Below are 23747 nucleotides of genomic sequence, written 5' to 3' on the forward strand. Positions count from 1 at the left end.
CCGGGATGTGGTACCAGCACGCAGATGAAAGCATACATTGCTTATGATGAGCACAATCCACAGAGAATTAGTTGGGACTGAATTCCATTGAAATCACCGGGTCTTAAAAGCATTTGACCAGTCCCATTGTTTTGGAAAGCACAGACCTAACTAACTTAGAATGTGCTCACTCTGTTCAGGTTGACTGTATTCTAGTTTGTGCAGCATGTAAAATGCATACTAAACACGTGGAAGTTTTATTAAATCAAAAGTATTCCAAGGTGCCTCCAAACTGACATCCACAAGGTGACAGTCCAAGAGTCTGAAGCAGGAAATTAGTCATTTGAAGCAAACAGTGAAAAGAGCAGTAATGGTTTAAGTCACAGGGGTTTTTGTGGCTGCCTTTTTTGACATAAAAGTCTTCCACAAACACACATGACTCTTTAAAAAAAAATCACCCAGACTCTACCATGCTAATCCCTTAGGTGGTTTGTGCTTATTCTTCCCTTTGGTCCGCTTTGACTTCAGCTTCTTCCTCTGCCTGGGATTCATCCATACTGGATACTGTCCATGTTCATCCAGAAGGGTTTTTTGGTTTCTTTTTGAATCCATGTCCATCTTACTCCCTTCTGGAAAAGAAAAGGAGGGAAAACACTTAAGGAAGTATGAGCAGTGTGAACTGTTACAGCAGCTAGTTAAAAACACTAGCGCTGAAAGCAAATCAAAAGATGTTGGAAGAAATAAGATAAATGATTCAGGCTACTTCTAATACTGACTGGTTGTGGGAGGAGAGAAGAACTGGAAAGAGGATGGTGTGAGAAAGTATGGGGATATTATATATATTTTATAAATATTCCCCTCTGCTTTGTTCTTCCTATATTTAACTTCAGATGCTGAACCCTTTGGGCACATAGGCAACAGTCCCATAGAAAGTGCTCAGCATTTGAATAAAGAAAGCTATGGATCAAAATACACTTGGGAGAGCACAGCAAATTTCTTCTACAGAGATTCCTTTGGCCACACAACATATACAGTGGTACCTCAGGTTAAGTACTTAATTCGTTCCGGAGGTCCGTTCTTAACCCGAAACTGTTCTTAACCTGAGGACCACTTTAGCTAATGGGGCCTCCTGCTGCCGCCGCGCCGCCGGAGCACGATTTCTGTTCTCATCTTGAAGCAAAGTTCTTAACCTGAAGCACTATTTCTGGGTTAGCGGAGTCTGTAACCTGAAGCATATGGAACCCGAGGTACCACTGTATTGGCTAAACTTGCCAAGGAAGCAGTTGCATTCCTACAGTAGCAATGGCTGAACTTCATTAATAGAGACGCTGAGAGACTTGGCAAACAAAAAGAGGGGTTGGAAATAAGAAAAGCGCACATCAAATGAATTAGAGGAAAAGCGTTTCTGGCAAAGGATGTATGTAATATTTGCTTCCCATTTTTCAGAGCTGATTTGTGGCATTCCTTAGAGCAAAAGCAAAAAATAGGTCAACTCACCCTCCTGATCCTCCTTCTTTATGACTTTCTCAGCAGGAACGACAGTTGCTATCTCTTTCACCTCATCCATTAGAACATCAGTGTTTGTTTTGAGGATGTTCTGCAATCTGGCAAGCTCCTTGGGGGCATTTTTCTTTCTCTTCTCTGCTCGCATCTTTCGCTTCCATTTACTCCTCAAGCTTTTTGCCATTTTTTTTTTACTTCTATGAAGAGGAAAACACAGGGCAAGATGTAACCCATTGTTTGTCAGTGCAGCACCCCAGATACAACTGCACAGGTACCCACATTAAGGCAGGCCAATGCAGGAGAAAGGAGAGGAAGAAAGGAAAGGAGAAAGGGAGGGAGGATACCTCCAGGTACACAAAGTAAATCTTTCTTACACAGCCCAAAACATTTCAGACCAAGTTCTGTTCAACTGATTTCTTGAACAACTAGGTTCAGTCCAGAGTTAATTTCAAACCATGTTTAGAACACCAACTACTGTACAAACAAACTTGTGTAGCTGAAGGTCTCCTTCCTTTTCAGTTTGATGCCTTTCTGCTTTTTCTTTCATGCTTCTGACAGCAATGCAGGGCACTATTTATGTATTATATTTATTTATATCCTCTAAGGCAGGGATAGGCAACCTTTGGCTCTCCAGATGTTTTGGACTACAATTCCTGTTATCCCTGAGCACTAGGTCAGCTAGGGATCATGGGAGTTGTAGGCCAAAACATCTGGAGGGCCAAAGGTTGCCTATGCCTGCTCTAATAATAATAATAATAATAAAAATAGTAAATTTTATTTATACCCCGCCCTCCCTGGCCGAGCCAGGCTCAGGGCAGCTAACACCAATAAAATCACAGTAAAAACATAATGGGGCGGGGGGGAGAACCAATTTAAAATACAGGTTAAAGGCATTCAAGGTGGTGTGTGTGCTTCTCTCTCTCCCTGATTTACAATACAACCCTGTGAGGTAACTTAGGCTGAGAGACCGTGACTGAATCTTGGGGTCTCCCAAGTCCTAGTCAGGCCCTCTAATCACTACAGTTCCCCTGATGGTTTTTTGGGGGTGGAGGGGGTCTGGCCAGGCACTTTGAAGTCTAATTCCATTTGTATACCGTCCTTCATCCGAAGATCACAATCTAAGGTCCAATAACTTAAAACAACAACAAAAACCCAACCCAATCACTTCAATATTAGAAGTGCAACACCTCTGAGTGCCAGCTGCTGGGACACACAGAAAGGGAGTGATATGGTGCTCACTCCTTGCTTGGGGACACATGGTTGGCCACTGCAGGAAACAGGGTGCTGGACCAGATAGATATTTGGTCTAGGGTTGCTACCTTCGTTCAGGCAAAATACAGGACAGGGTGAAGTGGGGCAGCTGGGGGCCAAATTGTTGTTGTTTTCCCCACCTTGTGCTGAAGTGACTTCAAAGCAATGCATTGCAATCTATGGCAGCCTGACAAGATGGCCCCTCTTGGAACTTGTCTCTCTCACACACAGGCACTTGAATCTGTAAATCTGCCTGTGTTTTGATAGTTTTCCCAGTAGTGATGTATGGAAGTGAGAGCTGGACCATAAAGAAGGCTGATCACCGAATAATTGATGCTTTTGAATTATGGTGCTGGAGGAGACTCTTGAGAGTCCCATGGACTGCAAGGAGATCAAACCTGTCCATTCTTAAGGAAATCAGCCCTGAGTGCTCACTGGAAGGACAGATCCTGAAGCTGAGGCTCCAATACTTTGGCCGCCTCATGAGAAGAGAAGACTCCCTGGAAAAGACCCTGATGTTGGGAAAGATGGAGGACATAAGGAGAAGAGGACGACAGAGGATGAGGTGGTTGGAGAGTGTTCTCAAAGCTACCAGCATGAGTTTGACCAAACTGCGGGAGGCAGTGGAAGACAGGAGTGCCTGGCGTCCTCTGGTCCATGGGGTCACGAAGAGTCGGACACGACTAAACGACTAAACAACAACAACACATGCAGGCACATGAATCTGTAAATCTTGCCTGTGTTTTGATACCCGGGACGGCTTAAATACATGACCTTTCACACACCCTTCCAAACAGGTGCATTTGGAAAGGGTCCCTCACTTGGCAAATGGGTAGGGGGCGGGAAGAGACCTGAAATACAGGACAAACTAAATCAATGCTACAGGACGTAGCATTTTTTACACTGAAATACAGGCCAGGTGTCAACCCTACTAGGGTCCGATCCAGCAGGCGGGGCCCTCCCTGGGGGCTTACCTGTGGCCCCCGCTGGGAAACAGCCTGCGGATCCCTCCGCCAAAAAAATAAGGGGGGGGAGACGGCGCGCGCATAGCGAGAAACCAAAGGCAGCTCCCCACCCCGCCTCCCCCCGATCTTTTCACCTGATCACTCGGAGCTCTCCTGTCCTCTGCGAAGAAAGCCACGCCGGCCGCAGCGCTTCTTCCGGAGCTGCGCGCGCAGCGGGGGGAAACGCGCCGCTTCCGGGATTAGCAAGCCACGCCCCACCCGCCGCAGTGCCCAACAGCGCTCCCTGGCGAGTTCCTCCGGCGCTGCGCGGTGCTGTAAATGACTCTAGCCAGGCTGGCGGCGCTGTTCCGTGGAGGGTGGGAGGTGGGCTGACCTGCCCGTTGCTGTTTATAGGCTTTATAAACGAAATTGCCCTGAATACTCGCAGGCTGGACACGTGGGGAGAGGTTGGTCACTCACGGCTCCCTGCGAGGGGTCTGGGGGCAGAGGTCCCCGCGCAGCGCAAGGGCAGCACTGCATAGCGATCCTGTATTGCATGCAAGAAGCTTCCCACGTTTAAGGCCCGGCATCTTCAGGTGCAGCTTTGGGGGCGCGGGGAAGAGAGAGGGAGCGACCGCTTTCTGGAGTCCTGGCTCGCTGCTGCCAGTCAGAGTCTTGACAAGCTAGATGAGGCGGATTAGTGGCCTGGCTCGCTGCAAGGCAGCTTCCTATGGCCATGCAGGCACAGATTTTGAAGGACAGGTGTCAGGACAGAGAACCAGGGAGCAGAGTTATTCGCCCTCCTCTCCGCCAGGTTATTTGATCACCCTTAATTGTCCTTTGAATCGAAAAGGGCAGGTGAGGAGGGCAAGCCACCCAGTGCTGTACTGTTTTTAACACTTGATTGGGAGCCGCCCAGAGTGGCTGGGGAAACTGAGCCAGATGGGCGGAGTATAAATAATAAATTATTATATTATTATGAATGGTAAAGGGGAACTTACATGAAGCAGAAAAGGGAGCGCATGGGACACCACTGAGGGGAGGAAGGAAATGTGCTCCCACCCACTGTTGGCGCGATCTTTGCGTTCCACTGTTTGCTCACATGTGGCAAAATATTGGGACCTTTTTTTATACACAACTGCCCTTTCCACTTTGATTTCCTAAACTGTCAGTCTGCCTCCTAGGGTTAATATACCATGTTAGATCCCAAGAGAATGAGCTCAGCCAAATCCCTGACTCTTTGCTTATCCTTAGACATTTTTGCTGAAAAGTACATTCACTCAAACTCACAAAATGAGAATGCTGCGTTGATTTTGGTCATGCAAGAGGGTATTGCTTGAGGGAATGGATATATATATAGTTTTAGCTTCCTAATCAGTTGTCTTTTCTGTGTTTAAAACAAAAGCATCTTTTAAGAGCACTCTTGGTTAATTTTTATACCTTATGACAACTATATTAATATCCCATAGGCTGTGCCACACTGTGGAGATTGGATGGGGCAGGGGTCTCCCTCTGTCCAGCCCAAACTATCTCCACCAGCCTCTGTCCATGGAATGAAGCCAGCATCACTCATCCAGTGAAGAGCTCTCTGTTCTGCCTACCAAAAGTGAAGGCTGTGGGCAGAAGAGCTGCCATCACAAAGAGCCTTGTAATGCACTGGTACTTGGGACGCGGGTGGCGCTGCGGGTAAAACCTCAGTGCCTAGGACTTGATGATCGTAAGGTCGGCGGTTCGAATCCCCGCAGCGGGGTGAGCTCCCATCGTTCGGTCCCAGCTCCTGCCCACCTAGCAGTTCAAAAGCACCCCTAAGTGCAAGTAGATAAGTAGGTACCGCTTTATAGCGGGAAGGTAAATGGCGTTTCTGTGTGCGGCACGGGTGCTGGCTCACCAGTGCAGCTTCGTCACGCTGGCCACGTGACCCGGAAGTGTCCTTGGAGGGCGCCGGCTCCCGGCCTCTTGAGTGAGATGAGCGCACAACCCTAGAGTCGGTCAGGACTGGCCCGTACGGGCAGGGGTACCTTTACCTTTTAATGCACTGGTACCTCGTGTTAATAACTTAATTCGTTCTGGAGGTCCATTCTTAACCTGAAACTGTTCTTAACCTGAAGCACCACCTTAGCTAATGGGGCCTCCCGCTGCTTCTGCGCCACCAGTGCACGATTTCTGTTCTCATCCTGAAGCAAAGTTCTTAACCTGAGGTACTATTTCTGGGTTAGCGGAGTCTGTAACCTGAAGCGTCTGTAACCTGGAGCGTCTGTAACCCGAGGTACCACTGTAGTGCAAATCTGGATTACATCCTCAATGTCTTTTTCACATCAGTGAGCAACACTACCAGGCTCCACACAACCGAGATTGAAAGGGTCGGCATATAGCTTAAAGAACATGGCTGGCAGGCAGTCATTTCCTCCTGCACAACTAGTTTTAGAAGCTAAACACGAGCAAGTCTTCTAGGCCCTTAGAATGAGCAGCACTGCCACTCCAATGGTATGAGCTTCTAGGACTATGTTAAATTATCAGGCACAACATTGCGTTTCTGCCTGTAATTGCTTGCTTAATCATCAAGAAACCATTAGTTCGCAATCTTGCACCACCAGACAAAAAGCAAACAAAGAGGCAAATGACATGCACAGCTAACATTTCATAAAATTTATTTTCATAAATTCTTAATGTTATCCCGAAAAAAGAGCAGATGGAGTATAATTGCCCCTCCTGATCTGCCTGCACTTCACAGTACACAACCAATACAAAACATCATCTGATAAACACTCCACTGCACACAAGTGTCTTACCCCTTATTAACAGTCAATGACAAGCCTTGGAAAAGGGGTCAAAATGTACTTCAAACTTCTCCAGCATTCCAGAAGGATCAACAGAAAACATGAGGCTGTGGTGTTTTTGTGTGATATATATAAACACGCTTTAGAACTTTTTTAAATTTCACAAATCTAAAATAGACCGGATACAAGCCTTCAAAATAGCAGAAACTACTGATAAATAATTTACATCTTTTACTTGTATTAATTATCCACTTTTGGAATAAAGTTCCTTTCATCTCTCAAAATACTGCAGTGTTTGAAAACACAGTATTTAACTAGAAGTACATTAAAACATTTTAGAAAGTGTAGGAGCCAAGTTGTGGGATAATTCATTCACATCAAAATGCTAGTAGGGTAAGCTTTCACATTCCACAGATGACCAGCAACAGAATGTTAGCTTATTTAAAGCTTTGATGCTCAATAGCAAAATTAAGAGACTCCATTTTATGCTATCCAGCCAGTGACAATTGTGAATATCAAAGGACACATCTGTGGCAATTATTGCAGAAAATAGAATTCTAATAGCACAAATGGAGGTTGATGAGCAAGGCTTTCAATCAAAAACGATATGCAAACGGATGGAGTTAAGCCTTTACTGAAGAGCCAAGATGACTGCAATATGTAATTAACTGATCTCAGAATAGAATCATAAACACCAGTTCTCTAAAACACCCTTTATACAGGAAACACTGAAACCACAGTGGAATGTAAAAACAAGCTCCAATCTCAGAGCATTCTGCAGATTTCCTAGGTCTTAATAACTTTTTTGATGCTACATCCAAATTATCTCAGGAATTCTAACAACTCCCAATTACTTTTTATTAAATGCTTCTAGCAAACGCAGCAGGTGTAGAAACAGATTGATGATGTCCAAATAGAGGTTGATTGAAGCCAATATGTATTCTTCAGGGGAGAGTTTGTGCATTAGCAGATGAGTGTCGTAGATGATAAATCCACAGAACAGAAGTGCTCCTCCAGCAGCTAGTACTACCTCTAATACTTCACTATAGAAAAAAAGCTGTAACCAAAGAACACAGAGAGAGGTTTTTGTGCAAATGTCTTTCATAAAAGCACACCAAAAAATTAGATTTGACCATAATGGAACTATAATTAAAGCTGAATGGTTGTAGTCAATGTAATGCTAAGGAGGTTATTCCATCAGTACAAGCTTTTCTGCTTGCCTTACAGAACAATCTCCCTTCCCCTCTCATGATGTTCTGCAGGTTCTTCTGACCCTCTGGAGCCGATCTGAAGAGCGGGGTGCAGAAGGAGGGGTGAAATTCATGTTGTACTAGCAAGCACCATTGCCCTGATTTCTGCTCGTGCAGTGATTTAGTTGAATATGGCCACTCATATATTTTTCTTGCACTCAAGCAGAATCCATGTCAGATGTTTGGCTTCTGAAAAATGTTCAAAAACCGGAACACTTCTGGATTTCCGGCGTTTGAGGGCCAATTTGCTCAACAACTAAGTTGTTTGCGAACCAAGGTATGACTGTATGAGCAACATACCATTTTCTAGTCGTTCCTGAGACTTTAGTGCTTTCCATATCTTATCATTGTTACGGTTGCCTTTTTGGAGAGCCCCCCCCCAAAGAGTACGCTATGGCGACTCTCATTTTAAATACCCCTACTATATGTAGGCTGTAGAAGCTGTGATACATTGCTGAGGAGGGCAGGAGAAGAGAAGAGGGAAGTCTATGTCTCATCCAGAAGGTATAGCCAGAGAATTTGGCAAATTTTAAAAATCCACCCAGACAGAAATTTTACCCCTGAAAAAAGAGGGTGTGTCATGGAAAAAGAGGACACACGGCAACCCTAACATTGGCAGACCTTGTCATGTCTTCTTCTATGACTTTCATTATTTGACAGGAGTTAGGAACCTGTGCCTCCAGATGCAGTACAGCAACTCCCATCATCTCCAACTACTGGCCATACTGGTTGGGGTGGATGGGAGTTGGAGGCCAGCAACACGTGGGGGACCACATATTCCTTCCTCCTGCTGCTGTAGAACTGCTCTTTTGAGATGACAAAACTGAATTCGCTTCAGAATAGCCAGACAGGGATCTCTGGTCCCAATCCCTATATAGCTGTTAAGATTGTTGATTGGCCACTATTATTATTATTATTATTGTATCTATTTTCTTGAACACATTGCTATCCTGAAAGGTTTTGGCAAGGGCTGGGCATTTTGTGTCTGCGTTATTCTGAAAAGATGTTTTGAACTGCATTCTTCAAAACATTTGAGTTCTACCATCTGTGCCTCTTACGTTAGTTCTCTAAAAAAAAGATCTCCCACACTATAGTTGCAGATCTTGGGATTTTCTCATTAAATGCTTTATTTGGCAATTTATACTGATGCTGTTTTTACTTTTGTCAAGATGAAAACATCTAAGCTCTTTAAATTGTATTAACATGTCCATAGCACAACACACAGACCAAGTGATGTGAACTGGTTTTTCCTACTTTGTATTCAAATCATAGAATTGTAGAATTGGAAGAGACCCCAAGGATCATCTTTTCCAACCCCCTGCAATGCAGGAATTTGGCCCACGGCTGTCCCTGGTGGGCTTGATCCTTCTGATTAACAACCTGATGCACCTACCCATTGCACCACAGAGGTCTTATGGTGGCTTCAAAAGAAAACAGATTAAAATACTGGAGTAAAACGCTAAGTAATTCTGCTGCAACCCCATGCAAGTTTACTCAGAACTTAGCCCCATTACACTCAAGGAGGCTTAATACCCAGTTAAGTGTGTATAGGACTGCATCCTTGATTTATGTTACATGTTACAAAAACATGCCTAGAAGCACACCACAAATGAACTGTGGTTTTGTACCTGATCTTGGTGGAATGAGTTTACACTCGGTCAGTTCAGTCATCATTCAAAAATTTAGAAATCGTATTTTTAACTGGGCTTGCAAACCGTGGTTTAAGTATTGTTGAGCTTAAGACAAACCCAATACAGCAGAAGTCCAGTTTTAAAACATATAAACTGTAACCACTGAACTAAGTATATTTTTTAGTTTAAAAACTGTATTAAACTTCCTACGTCACCCATTTCAAACTGAGGAATAACAATACATGTTACAGTGAACTCCTTTACTACTACAAGGAGCCTGAGTCATAAGGACCTCAAATTAGATGGGGGGCACAGCCCTAGCATAAACCTACCCTCCCCCCTTTTAAATTATCCAGTGATGTTTTCAATAACAACAACAAGGTGTGACCTCTTACCCTTAGAAAGCTTGATAGAAGAAGAATCCATAAGCAAGCAAACAGCCTGTGAACACACATTAATAGGTTAGTGACTTTCTTCTTAAACTACGCTTTCATCTTAGTTACATACACACCTATTATAGAACATACATTCGCATTGTGATACTCGCTATCACCGTTTCAGTCGTGACAAGTCACACTGACCCCCCCTCCACCCAGATTTTACTTTGTGCACACACTTTATCAATTCAGCTGCCCCGTGTTTTTCCAACAGCAACTCTCTACAGAAATGGCCACCACTGTATATTAAGTGACACAGTCATTTGTTCACCTCTATGAGTAAGCAAATGTTGCTGTTTTTTTGCAGGGTGGTTATAGAAACTCCCCCAATTTTTGCCACTATATCCTCTTATACATGGATGTATATATACTGTGTGTGTTTGTGTGCGTGTATAGGAAAGTAACTTACCCTGCTCCAACTTTGCTGAAATCTCTTTTGGACTGCAAAGTGTACAAAGTGAGAGCAAAAAAGACAGCCGTCGTTAAGATAAAGGCTTGCAGAACAACAGATACTTCATAGAAAGTCACTATGGGGAGAAACAAGGAAAGGTAAATTAAAATCTTTATTGAACATTTGACATTGTTACCTCAAACTAAATCAATGCAGGCATCGTGCTCACATTAAGAAAAAAAATTATCAGCTCCATTTGACAACAGCTAAACATACCTAAATTCCAGGCAATGAGACACCTACGATTACAGGGCTAATCCCAAGAATAGCCATGCTCATTTCTATAGAATATAATGAAAGAATAATAGGCAGACGTCCAGACTTCTAGGGTACAGTCTCTGTTCTTTTAATTATACTTTGCATTTCTCTATTTTTTCTTGTTCATTTTTGGTTGGAAGAGGTATAACAGAAGAGACATCAAATCTGGCTTCTGTACTGTCAATCGCCTTTCAGCAAGCAGTAACGAATCATAAAATAGGGCTTCTTCCTTTCTATTTCTATCCATATGATAAGGGCAAATGAATACCTGTAATAGCAACAGTCAGTGCTTCAAGAAGGGTCTGCGAAAAATAAAATGAAAGAATTATCATCTAAAGCCAACATTAAGGCAGCTCCACTCAGCAATCTCAAGCCAAAGGGCACCGTGTATGGCAGCGCTCTATCAGACACTGAAGAAATGGGAATGGTCAGCTTGTGCAGCCAGGATGTGCAAGCAACAGAGTCATTAGACTGGGTTCTATGCATGTCAGCCGAGTAATATGTTTAGTTCAAGATAAACCTATTTGGATTAAGGAAAAGTGGCATGCCTTTATATACCTTCCACTTCCTAGAGATTGCACCAACCACCACAGAAGCAGACAGTGCTTTATAAGCAATTGGGCACTGAACACTAGCTGTGTTAAAAGCATTTGTGTGAGCACACACAAGGTTAAAGTAGGAACAGGGCCAGGCACTGGCGCTGCTTATTGGATTTGGGGGCAATTACTACAAAGGCGTAAAGAAAATTTTAAAGCATGTTCCATCTAACAGACTTGGAAAACTTGAAGAAGAACCATGTTTTATCAGGGTTTCAAATTATGGAGAGAATATCTAAGTGCATTCAGTTGAACATACTTAAAAACCCTCCAGCCTTCATGCTCATTGGACAAAGTTCTGAAGGGGCCCTTTAGGGCAGATTTGGGGGTCACACAGGCAGAGGAGGGGACAGAGAAGTTCCATTGCACAAGGAGAGCTCCATTGTTAGATGCAACCCACTGTCTTCCTGAATTCACACTATTGCACTTTTCTGAGCACACAGAGGAAACTGAGTGCACATCAATTTTCAGAAGGTACAGTGCATATTTTACAGACCTGCTTCTCTCTTTTAAAAGCAATCTTAACAGAAAGGCTACTAGGAGAACAAATTATCTGCAACTTTTTAAAAAGTCTCTACAAAGCAGTAAGGAAGAAAGTAAGCTTTGGAAATACTTACAAAGCCAAAGAGAAGATATAAATTAAGTGGATGCTGATGTCTGTACAAAGTTAATGCCACAATCACAACCAGGGAACCAAGCACGGATACCAGAAGTACAGCTGGGCTGTGAGATTTAACAGAGAACACAGCCAACATTAATTTGCTGGTTTTTTAGCTCCTTTTGTTTTAATGTAAAAAAAAAAAAGTAAGTGTCTATTGGATACATGTCTAAAAAAAATTAATAAATCTGCAATGAAGGTCAAACACCTCTCTTCTGGTCATATGAAATTAAGACATCTATAGTTACAAAGTTACCAATATTTCAAGCGTATGAAGCCCTCAAATAAATAGCCATGCTCATAGTAGCAATTTATTTCTGTATAAATTCTGTGACAGAAAGTAGATGAGCTTCATTCAGGAACACATCTGAGGGGAAGAAAAATATAATCTCTCTCAGCCTTAGTCCTCCATCTACAACATGGTAACAATAAAGGGTTGTATTAAGGGTGACCAAGGTAATGCAACCTGCTTTGAACAATTTAACACACCTATATAAATGCTGCTTATTATGCTTAGCAGTAGCACAGCTACATCCACCAGCTGTACTGTTGTCATCTTTTATTGACCCTGCTCAGCTGCCTTTAAACAAGCATCATTACATACACGAAATACAGAGATCCACCCACCCCTGAGTTACAGCAGACTTACTGGTGTAGTTGTTACATTTTTTTAAAAAATGGCAGGTTGATGGGAATTATTTTTGGGTCAGGGAGAGGTGTATCGGTGTTGTTATAATTTTTCTCTTCTAGTTAGTGGATACCAGTATTGTTTTGCTTATTCTTCACATACTGCTAATGTTTTTCTATTTCTATTATGGGAAGGAGCTGGTGTTTTGTTTTCCCAATATGTTGCATGTAATAGTATTGAGTTATATGACCTCTCCCCCTTTCTATGGTATAATGTATTTATTCAAAAAAAATTCAATGCAAGTCGCTAGGAGACCCTTCGGACTAAGATGTTTAATAATAAATAAATCATTGTTATCTCATAGTAGCAAGCAACATACAGAAGAGAACCATGCTTGAGAACCAATGACGCCAGCAAAATTCCCTGAAACCTATTATTACATCAAACAGTATCCTGTCTAAAATTTATTATACATTGAAATGTGGGGGAAATACTGTGCAACTGTATTCATCAAAAGGGTCTACCTTTCATGCACAAATGTCCGAATTGTCTCAGAGTACAGAAAAGCTGCAGAGGTCACCGTAGTCAAGAAAATTTGAACTGAAAGAATGCTGTAGACTTTGCGCAGAAATGCTAAGAGATGGGAAATAAGACAGCATATTAACATAGTTTAATTCTTGCTTTCTTGCTTTACCTTGAATCAGAGGATTAATAAAAACCTAGTGCATCTTTTTAATGAAGCATAGAGAAAAAAAACAAAAAATAGTGTAATAGTGAATAAATTGTACTCATTAGAATGAACAAGTGGTTCCTCAAAGGGCAGCAATAGGTTAACATCCTGTTTGTTTCGTAGCATTGCCAAAGTTATGCATCAGGGAATACATGAGTAGCCCAAGTAAGCACTGAACTGCGCAAACAAGACAATGGACGGTAAATGAAACCAAATCAAGAGGATACGTTTGCCTGAAATGTTTGTTGCTGGCCAATGAAATATTACAGCACTCTCCTTCCGCCTTCCATCCATACATTCACAGTGGGCACTCACATTGCCACAGAGCAAATAATACCTGTACAAAGACCATTGCTGGATTTGCAGCTCATTCAAAGATGTAACAATTTCTTGCAGAGTCAACATCATTTTTACTAGTCCTACTCCTGCAATTTTAGCAGCATCTGGAAACACATTTTCTTAAAGTAGATGCAGCTTTCCCCACCCTTTTCACCAAGTGACAACAAAAATAAGTTGTCAGCAGTATGCTGATAACACTCAGCTCTATTTCTCCTTTACATCTGCAGGCGAGGCAGTGGAAGTGCTGGACTGCTGTCTTCCCTAGATAATGGACTGGATGAGAGCCAACAAACAGACTCAATCCAGGTAAGGTTGAGGCACTGTTAGTGGGTGGTTCCCTAGACCGGATGGCTAGGTTACCTGCTCTTGATGGGGTTACATTTCCTCTGAAGGAGCAGGTTCATAGCTTGGGGGTACTCCTGGATCCTTTGCTGTCACTCAAGGCTCAGGTGGCCTCAGCTTCGGTTGGTGGCCCAGCTATGCCCTTATCTGGATAAGGATAGCCTAACTACTGTCATCTATACCCTGGTAACCTCAAGGTTAGATTACTGCAATGCGTTACACATAGGGCTGCCTCCGAAGATGGTTTGGAAACTTCAGTTAGTGCAGAATTCAGCGGCCAGGTTGTTCACTGGGGCAAGATGGTTTGAGCATATTAAACTGATCCTGGTCTGACTGCACTGGCTACCAATTAGTTTCCAGGCCCAATTCAAAGTGCTGGTTTTGACCTATAAAGCCTTAAACGACTCAGGACTGCCTCCTTCCATATGAACCTACCCAGACCCAGAGATCATCTTCTGAGGCTCTTCTTCGTGTGCCTCCTCCTCGAGAGGTTCGGAAGGTGGCAACACGAGAACAGGCCTTCTCTGCAGTGGCTCCCTGTCTGTGGAATGCTCTCCCCAGGGAAGTTCGCCTGGTGCCTTCATTACACACCTTTAGGCGCCAGGCAAAAACATTCCTCTTTAACCAGGTCTTTGGTTGACTGCCATTCAATGCCCTTTTAAAATGGGTGGGTGGGGGACAGTGGTTATTGGGTTGTTTCTGTTTTTATTTTCATTATATATTTTGTGATTTCAATTTGATCCTGTGAACCCCAATAATCTGCAATTTGGAGACAGTAGGATGGTTTATCCTTTGCCACCTAATTAACAAGGATTATCAGCACACGGGATGTGCGTGTGAGAGACAAAAAGACAGACTCAAATATTTTTTCTCTGCCTTTTTAACTTTGTTTTTTTTTTAAAAGTGTCTTTTTATCTTTGCTTCTACCTTAGTGTGTGTGTCGGGGCGATGCTGCCAAAGCCCTGTCTGGAAGCCAGTGTGGTGCAGTGGTTATTATTATTATTATTTACTGAATTTATATACCGCCCTATACTGAGGCCTCAGGGCGGTTCACAAAACAAAATCGAAATACAGGATATATAATCAAAATAAAATCAACAACCCAATAACACCCCCCAAAAATTTTTTAAAAGGCAATACGATGTCAATCAAGTCAACCAAAGGCCTGGTTAGAAAAGAACAGGGTTTTTTTTGCCTGGCACCTAAAGGTGTATCATGAAGGTTAGTGTCGGACTAAAACCTTGCCTCGCCCTACCTGGCAGGGTTGTTGCAGGGATTACATGGGGGGGGGCGGGGCGGAAAAGAACCATGTTTACACCTTGGGAGAAAAGGGGTGGGATAGAAAACGAAATTAAAAGCACCGCGGCGATGACGCCTTCTTTCTCTGGTTTCGTCCTGCGCCCTTAAAAGCTGCGACAGGCTCGGCTCCAGGGTCGAATCCCGACCCTTCAAAATCAGAGGGGACGGGGAAGAAACAGGGCGATGCCTGGAGAGGGAGCGGGGCAGAGACCTAGAGGAGGCAAAGGAGCCGGACACCGCCCCCCTTTTTTCCTTTTTTACCCATGCGGATGTGGACGCTGGCAGAGGCCACATTCGTGCCGTAGTTGAAATCGTCCTCGATGGACGTCCTCGGGTAGGAGGAGGAGGAAGGGCTCTCCGCGGCCATCATCGCGGCGGTGGTTTCGGCTCAGGAGTGGGAAAGCACCAACTGCGCACCAGCCCCAACGATCCGCCTCCCCGCTCTCTCCTCAGGCCCTGTCCGGGTGACGCAAGCTCGTCGCTCGCGGAGCGCGTCGATCGCGCCTTCGAGCGATTCGCTCGGCCTTCCCCCGTTTTTTAAGGCTCGCCGGCGCTTCTCTCTCTCTCCCTTCCCCCCTCGCTGCGTCGGAACGTTCGTCGCGACGTAAGGTTGGTGGGCGTGGCTAAGGCTTAGGAATAGGCTTTGTCTTCAGGGCTCGTTCAGTTCTTCTCTCCCTCCCTCGAGTTCCAAATCAGCTGCAGGAAGTTGTGGCTGTTCCCAGACCGCGAGCTTACAGAGAAAGACTTTTTAAAAAAATAAAAAATGATATTCTGCAGAGAAGGGCGTTTGAGGAAGGGTCAGCAAACATTTTCAGCAGGGGGCCAGTCCACCGTCCCTCAGACCTTGTGGGGGGCCGGGCTATTTTGCGGGGGGGGGGGGGGGGGAATGAACGAATTCCTATGCCCCTCAAATAACCCAGAAATGCGTTTTAAATAAAAGCACACATTCTACTCATGTAAAAACACCAGGCAGGCCCCACAAATAACCCAGAGATGCATTTTAAATAAAAGGGCACATTCTACTCATGTAAAAAAACGCTGATTCCCGGACCATCCGCTGGCCGGATTGAGAAGGCGATTGGGCCGCATCCAGCCCCCGGGGCCTTAGTTTGCCTACCCATGCTCAAGAGTATGAGACTGTTAATCTCAGGGCCATGGGTTCAGATCTCTCCAAGTGTCCCTGTTTTCCAGGGTCAGCCCCTGATTTGAGAGAAGCCGTCCTGGTTTCTGATTTGCACCCGGAATGTCCCGCTTTTCCTTAGGACGTCCCTATTTTCCTGGGAGGGTCTGGAATAGGGTGTCCCTATTTTCATTGGAGAAATGTTGGAGGGCATGGAGTTACCCGACCCCCAAGCCACGTGAAGGCAATCCTGTATAGGGAAGGCTTTTATTTTTAAAATGTTTAATGTTTTATTATGCATTTATATGTTGGAAGCTACCCAGAGTGGCTAGGGCAACGCAGTAAAGTTGTGTGGGGTATAAATAGTAAAATTGGAATGGGGCATCCCTATTTTCATCAGAGAAATGTTGGAGGGTATGTGGGTTTGAGCCCCCATGTTGGGCAAAGCATTCCTGTACTGCGGGGGTTGGGCTAGATGACCGTCCAAGGGGCTTGGTTTTGCTGGCTGCTTTTAGCCACCAGTAAAGTTCTCATGGGGCTGCCTTTAAAAAAGAGTGTGGAAATTCCAAGTGGAACAAAATGTGGCAGCTTAACTCCTGGTCAGAAGAACAGATGATATCTGTGTTGTAGCAGTTTGCAATAGTTGCCAATGTGTTTCTAAGCCCAATTTAAAGTGCTGGTGATGGTTTTTAATGAATTCCCAAAAGGTTCATCTGCTCATATCTTAGCACACCCTCCAACATTTCTCTGATGAAAATAGGGATTAATAATAATAATAATAATAATAATAATAATAGGATTTGTCTGGTACCACCATGTCAAGAGTGCCTAATGTTACATAGCTATTGGTGCAGCTATGGGCTTGTCCACACCAGAGTTTAATGTGCATTCACCTCATCCATGTGACATCCACCTCAGACTGAAGGTCTTCCACTCTGTGAATTTGGATTTCCCCAATCTGAGGATAATCTGATAATGGTCAGGAAAATATGACTCCAAATTAGTCTACTTGGAAAGTGGGCCTGTTGAATCAATCTGTTCCCTGTGAGTGAATCAAACTTCTACAGTACTCCCCTTTCCATGCTCCTGACTTCCTCTCAACCATCAGTTCTTTTCCAGAAGCTCCAGAAAGCAGTCATGTATTTTAAAGAATTTTTACACTGTGTTCTGATAGAAGTGCTTCTCTTGAGAATAATGAGGATAGCAGCAAAGACCAGCGACAAACTGAGGCTTGTTAGCTACACTCCCACACTTCTTTTTATCATACATCCAGACAAATGAAATATTATAATAAGGATATGATAATTATCACAGTTCAAAGTCACATTCCAGTCAGGGAAAACCACCCAAGGAAGCTGCAAAGTAGGGTTGATGTGGGGCATGGCCTGGAAAGAGGGTGTGGCTGGAGCGAGTGCTGAGGACCAGACAGAGTAATTTGAAGGGTCGTAATTGATCCCCGGATCTGAGATTCTCCACGTCAGTCTAGAGGGTAGACGTTTCTTATACATGAGTTTGATGCTTGCTTGATAATTCTCCACCCTGCCTTATTACTGGCCTATTGTTGTTGAGTTTCTTCTAGATAAATCCCTACTGGAAAAATGCATGTATACTCAGCATCTTGCAAGATAAGGGCAAATGCATTTATATAGATATATGCATTTGACTGTACCATTGAAATTGTTGTATTCTCTTAGCAATCACACACTAAGTAAAAGCATGAAACATCTGATTAAAACAGCTACTTAGCTTCAGACTAAACATTGTTTTTCAGATAAAACAAAAATAAATATGACCAGATCAGATATTAATGGACCAGAAATTGTGCTTTAATTCATTGGTGCACTTGCAAAATGCCATAAAATCCTCGCTAGTGAATACTTCCACCATATATTTAGACGTTTTTGTGCTTGAACAGTGCCTTTAAAATATTTTGAAAGCTTTTAGTTGTTATGAACTAGTATTCACATATTTTAACTCTAACATAAAATATGCATTAAAGTATAAATATACTGAAAAACTACTCTGTTTAGAGTAGTAATCCAAACCTGAATGCAAATGTTGTTAAATACAAATCTTAGCAAGTAATTACTCAAGATAACAGGCATAATTTATTCTGCCTCCAATAAGACAGAGGGGTAGACAAAAAAGGCCATAAACAAACTGCATTTAAACAAAAACAACTTTTATGTTCTATTCCTTCATAAGTGTTCCAGAAATCTTGTAGACAACATGACACATGAAGGGTGTTAGCTTAACATTACATTTCAGTTTATCTTAATTATCTAGCACCTGCAAATTGTTCAACAGAATATACATTTTGATTACAGTAGTACACTACATACTAATTATCTAAACAGCAGCCAATTTCCTTCATCCTTCTATTGTTTAGCAGGCCAGTGTGTACTTTTCTGCAAAATGGATGATAATTTTTACCTGTCTTAAACACACCTAAACAGCCATCTCTAGCAAGAGATCATCCCTTGCCATGATGTTTCCCAATATCTGGCTATTATGAATACACCCTAGACAATGGACACCCATGCACGCACCCTAGTCACTGAACCCCTAAATAAACCCCAAGGCAGCAACTATTGGGTGCAAGCCACTGAAAATGAGGTGTGCTGAAATTACACTGAAATCAATGAAACCTTGAAATATACAGTGTGCTCGTTCAGATCAAAACCCTTCTACGTTTAGTAGGATACTCCCAAGTGTGTAGGATTGCAGCTTTAGTGCCCTTGATTTAGTTGGGACTTGAGCGTGCCTAATTTTCACCAAGTATTGCAGAACAGTGTCCAATGTATGTCCATGCACTGAAGCACTGAGTTTTACAAAACGCAAAAGTAAACAATCAAATTATTGCAGGACTCAGCTCCACATTTGGTAAAATAGGCTGAAGTGTATAATGCACAGTAAATCTTAGCCATTAGATTAGAATATAACTGATCATCTTCTTCAATCAAGTCAAGGCATAAGATGCAGATTCACACACACACACACACACACACACACACACACACACACACAAAATCACTAACAGAAGTGGATTATAACTGGGAGTCATGTACAATATAAATAGTCTTGGAAACATGAGGAGGAGGAAAACCAATGTGCTTGGAATGTGGCTGCGGCTCTGACCATAGGAATATGCTTTGAATCTTCAATCATTGCTTTATGACCCATCAAAACTTCCATTACTGCCTAGCAAAAGGGCACATTAAAATTAGACTACTTTTTTTTAACAAGCATAAAATATTAATGATGCATGAATAAGAAACTATTTCTATTAACTATATGACAATGAGTTCATTTTTAAGCAAATTACCTTGTGCTTTATTTCATTTAAGTCATTGTCGAGTACTTTAACATGAAGCTAAATAAGCTGATAAATGAAAGCCTGTTTTTGTTAAGATGAACAAATGCCTGATAATAGTAGTAGTAGTAAAAAAAAGAGAAGAAAATGGCTTACTGTGCTTTGATATGAATATCTACCATTTACAGTGGTCTTGCTTATTTGCACTGCATAGCTCGGAGGCAGCGCACTAGGGTGTCTAATATAACTGAGGGAGCAAGCAGTCCTATGGCCAGGAATCCTCCGGTTCTGAGATTCGCCTCTCCAGTCTTTGCATCCAAGCTACCCCCATCTCACAAGGGAAGATGGAAAACACAGAAAAAGTGTTGCAGGAGACAATGGGGGCATTCCTCATTTGACCCCGATCCCTCCTATTCAAGTCCATGGGAGAGGAGTAATTTTTTGCTTGATTGTTCTTTGGTGTAGATTGCCCAGGTATTCATGGCTGTGTCCATGCAACCAAGTGGGCAGTGAGCAGGTGTGCTCCTCCCCTGTGCCACCCCTGTTCTGCCCACAAAACACCTTGTTCTTGGTTGCTCTGCAGCTGGGACTTAGTGGAGCCTTTCAGGCAGCAGTGCCTTAGGGACATAGGAGGTTGGATGGTTAGATGGGCTAATGGTCCATCTAGCCCAGGACAGCAGTGGCTTTCCAGGGTTTCAGGTAGGGGGCATTCCCATCCCTAGGGACGTTAGGGATTAAACCTGGGCCCATCTGCATGCAAAGCAGATTCCCTACCACTCAGTTATGGTCCTTCCCTGCAGCTTCAAGCCTTCCAGGGCTGTACAGGTTGGCAACAGACATCTTTTCCCACTCTTAGCTCCATCTCTGCTGGCACTTCCATCACTTCCAAGGACTACTCGGCTAATGTATCCAAAGGATAGGATTGCACCCTAGGTCTGCTTTTTAAAACATACGTTTACATGTGAATCGCATTTCAAAACACTAGACAATGTCCATTCCCATTCCTCATTTTGTTCAATCAGGAGCAATTTCACTATTTTGAGCCTAGTTCAGCACTGGGCTAGAACAGGAAACATTGATGAGAGTGCCCTACTTCTACCACATCTCAAGGGAGTTGTGTGTATTGAGCTATTTTGCTTCATTTTCCCTCCCAAAAGAACTTCCTTTTAGGGAAAGGTTTTGTTATCTAGGCTAGAACCTCATCAAACACAGCTCTGCATATGAAATAAGGGTACACTGTACACTAAATATCTCAATGCAACACATACTAGAACTCAAAATAATGTGAGCTTAAAGAATACACACACACACACACACACACACACACACACATATATATATATATATATATATATATATATATATATATATATACATACACACACACACACAGTCTCAGATGAATCTTGAAGAGATATATACAATCTTACAGATTACTATTCAATGTCACCGGGTTCAGGAGTTCAACTGTAATGTACTGAAAACCAGAGCGCTGATTCTCTGTGTTAAACCTTGTAGTTGAGAAACTGCACAAGGAGGACTCCAACAATGAGACATCCGGGAAAAATCTACATAATACTCTATCATATGTAGTTTGTACAAAAATTAAAATTAAAAAATAGGCTATATTGAAGATTGGTTTGAACCCTTGCAATAGTGATGGAAAGAAATCTACATTAAATGAGTGAAAATTAATGTCAGCCTAGTAACAGAGATATTCAAATATGGAATACAGTTTCTTGAAAAAAAGGAAGATCCCAGCTGTTCAGCACATTTCACCCCACATTTCAGTTGTATAGCTGAGCACATGCTTAACTCTCTGCAATTTTCATATTTTCAAAGAACTGGACTTGCAACGCTTCAACTTGGCTGGATGGCACCCACCGCTGGGAAGAGACAACTTGAAATCCAGCTGTTAAAAGTCCCTTTTTATGAAAGGAAAATGAATAATTTTTGTACATAAAATACTAGGCTATCCTCCACTTAAAATTATTAGAACGCCAATCAATCAATATAATTGTAACATTTTAGTTGACATTTTTGTCATACCCCTTGAGTGCCCAGTAGAGATGATTAACCAATCCTTCGCCGTAATATTAATTTGTTGCAAATGTACAACATGACCTAGTGTTTCGAAATGATTGCTAAACATCTGTGAAAGACTATATTTTTTAACTGAATAAATGATCACAGCTGGAGGGCTGCAGTAATTACCAATGACCTTCATGGAAAGATATTCATGGGCCAACTTAATATTCAGATGTCTGCATAAGTTTCTCACGGAGTCATATATATATATATATATATATCCTTCGCTGTCATGCTTATTCCCTTCCTCAGTTATTAAACGAGTTTTTGTTTTATTTATTATATTTATTGATCACTTTTTACAAGGAAAAAAATTTCTCAAAGCAACTTACAAGAAGATTGCAAAGATGCCATAAAATAAAACGAGCTAGGAGATGAACACTATAACTAGGTAACAGTAGAACTGGACTGAATTGTATGGAAAACCAGCCCTGTTGTGTCTGTGAGCTCTGGACTTCTGGACCTCTTCCCTGAAGTCCTGCTTTGGCAGCACCACAGCAGTAGTAATGAGATATGCAGCTGGATAAGCAAAGGTGGGCTCAGTCCCCAGGTGGGGCTGGGAGATTCCTGGATACAATTCTGGAGAGATACTGCCCATCAGTACCATATAGTCAATACTGAGATAGGTGGACCAAATGGTCTGATAAGGCACCAAATGGTCCAATCTAGTCCCCCAAAAACTGCTGACCAAGGAAAATAGGAAATTGCACCTCTGGGTTATTAATATTTTAGGAGATACTGTTTTGGCTCCCCCAGGCCACTAGGACCTCAAGGGCATCCCTTGGGCATTAAAGGTTTCAGATTCAGCATCTATAGGGGATTAGCGCATAAACCTTCAAAAGCATAGAACAAAGCATCTTGTACAGTTAGTGGCAAGATGATTTTGAGTTCTCTGGCCTCTTGAATTATTGGCACGAGGTGGGACTTGATTAAGACTAATAAAGCAACCCAGCAGGCGTTTGGAATAAGGCTGGCACCTTCCGATGGGGAAATAAGAAATCATTTCGGGCACATTTTGTCTTGCGCCTATGAAATTAAACAAGCATTTTGGAGTGCATGTCTGCTCCTTTCAAACCTATAACATCAATTCCCTGACCTCTAACTTTACAGCTACTAGATTTATCTTCTGTGCCAGCCCCAAAGCTATCATTCTGGGGAGTTATTTTGAGAGGTCTCTGCCATGATGATGAGCTAATATAAGTGTCAAGGGGGATGAGACATGTGCACATCTTTACCAGCACATTTGAGATAAAGCAATTCTCCTGGATTTATGAGGTAGGAATATTATTTCCCATAAATTAAAGAATGATTTAATTTAATATTATTATCTCAAGTTTATGAATGATCATCCCATAAACTAATGAATCACCATTTGCCACACTGCCTAGCACTGAATTTGATGTGTTTGGGTGAAATGAAAGCTTAATGTTGAAGTTGTGGGACCTGGCTGGTGGTGATCTGTTACTAGATGATCCGTCAAACTCTGCAATTCTATGATTCTTTTCTGACAGGTCCAAAATGGTTAAGATTGTATGAAAATAGTTCCTTCAAAGAAGCAGGCTTTGTTATATTCACCTTTTGATGTTTGCTCAGTGGTGTCTTTGCCCATTTGCAATAGGTATTTTTGCTAGGTTCTTTCCACCTCGGAAAGAACTCATAGTTTTGCATGCTAGCCTATTCTCTTGGTAAGTGTAATGCTTACCTTACATTTGCATGGAACATGGCTTCCGATGAAGTTATTTGCCAGCTTCTGCAGCAGCCAGTCAAGTGGAGATGATCAAGCCATCCTTCTTTGCCAAAATACAGGCAAGAAGGGAGGCAGTCATTAGTCTGCCCAGAGTGGCCATATTGTTGTTGTTGTTTAGTCGTTTAGTTGTGTCCGACTCTTCGTGACCCCACGGACCAGAGCACGCCAGGCACTCCTGTCTTCCACTGCCTCCTGCAGTTTGGTCAAATTCATGCTGGTAGCTTAGAGAACACTGTCCAGCCATCTCGTCCTCTGTCGTCCCCTTCTCCTTGTGCCCTACATCTTTCCCAGTATCAGGGTCTTTTCCAGGGAATCTTCTCTTCTCATGAGGTGGCCAAAGTATTGGAGCCTCAGCTTCAGGATCTGTCCTTCCAGTGAGCACTCAGGGCTGATTTCCTTAAGAATG

The 23747-nt window shown here is 42.7% G+C and overlaps 2 protein-coding genes across 3 annotated transcripts; both read right to left on the reverse strand.

Annotated features, from left to right (window-relative positions):
• Window positions 1-220: 220 nt before the first annotated feature.
• On the reverse strand, window positions 221-3923 carry LLPH (LLP homolog, long-term synaptic facilitation factor). Of its 2 annotated transcripts, none has more exons than XM_083574768.1 (3): window positions 3841-3923; window positions 1477-1679; window positions 221-608 (listed from the first exon to the last, which is right to left on the reverse strand). In XM_083574768.1, exons 2-3 carry the CDS (start codon window positions 1664-1666, stop codon window positions 445-447), a joined length of 354 nt encoding a protein of 117 aa, XP_083430894.1. In that variant the 5' UTR covers window positions 1667-1679; window positions 3841-3923; the 3' UTR covers window positions 221-444. The 2 variants fall into 2 exon arrangements, with proteins under 2 accessions (XP_083430894.1, XP_083430895.1); XM_083574769.1 differs by having other exon boundaries at window positions 3833-3906.
• A 2385-nt stretch (window positions 3924-6308) lies between these two features.
• TMBIM4 (transmembrane BAX inhibitor motif containing 4) lies at window positions 6309-15638 on the reverse strand. Its single transcript, XM_083574718.1, has 7 exons — window positions 15335-15638; window positions 12888-12996; window positions 11695-11800; window positions 10750-10783; window positions 10182-10299; window positions 9731-9776; window positions 6309-7511 (listed from the first exon to the last, which is right to left on the reverse strand). The coding sequence occupies exons 1-7, from the start codon at window positions 15441-15443 to the stop codon at window positions 7305-7307; spliced, it is 729 nt and encodes a 242-aa protein (XP_083430844.1). The 5' UTR covers window positions 15444-15638; the 3' UTR covers window positions 6309-7304.
• Between the last annotated feature and the right edge of the window lie 8109 nt (window positions 15639-23747).

Source organism: Podarcis filfolensis (genome assembly GCF_964270895.1).
Source record: "Podarcis filfolensis genome assembly, chromosome: 10".
NCBI classification, from domain to species: Eukaryota; Metazoa; Chordata; class Lepidosauria; order Squamata; family Lacertidae; genus Podarcis; species Podarcis filfolensis.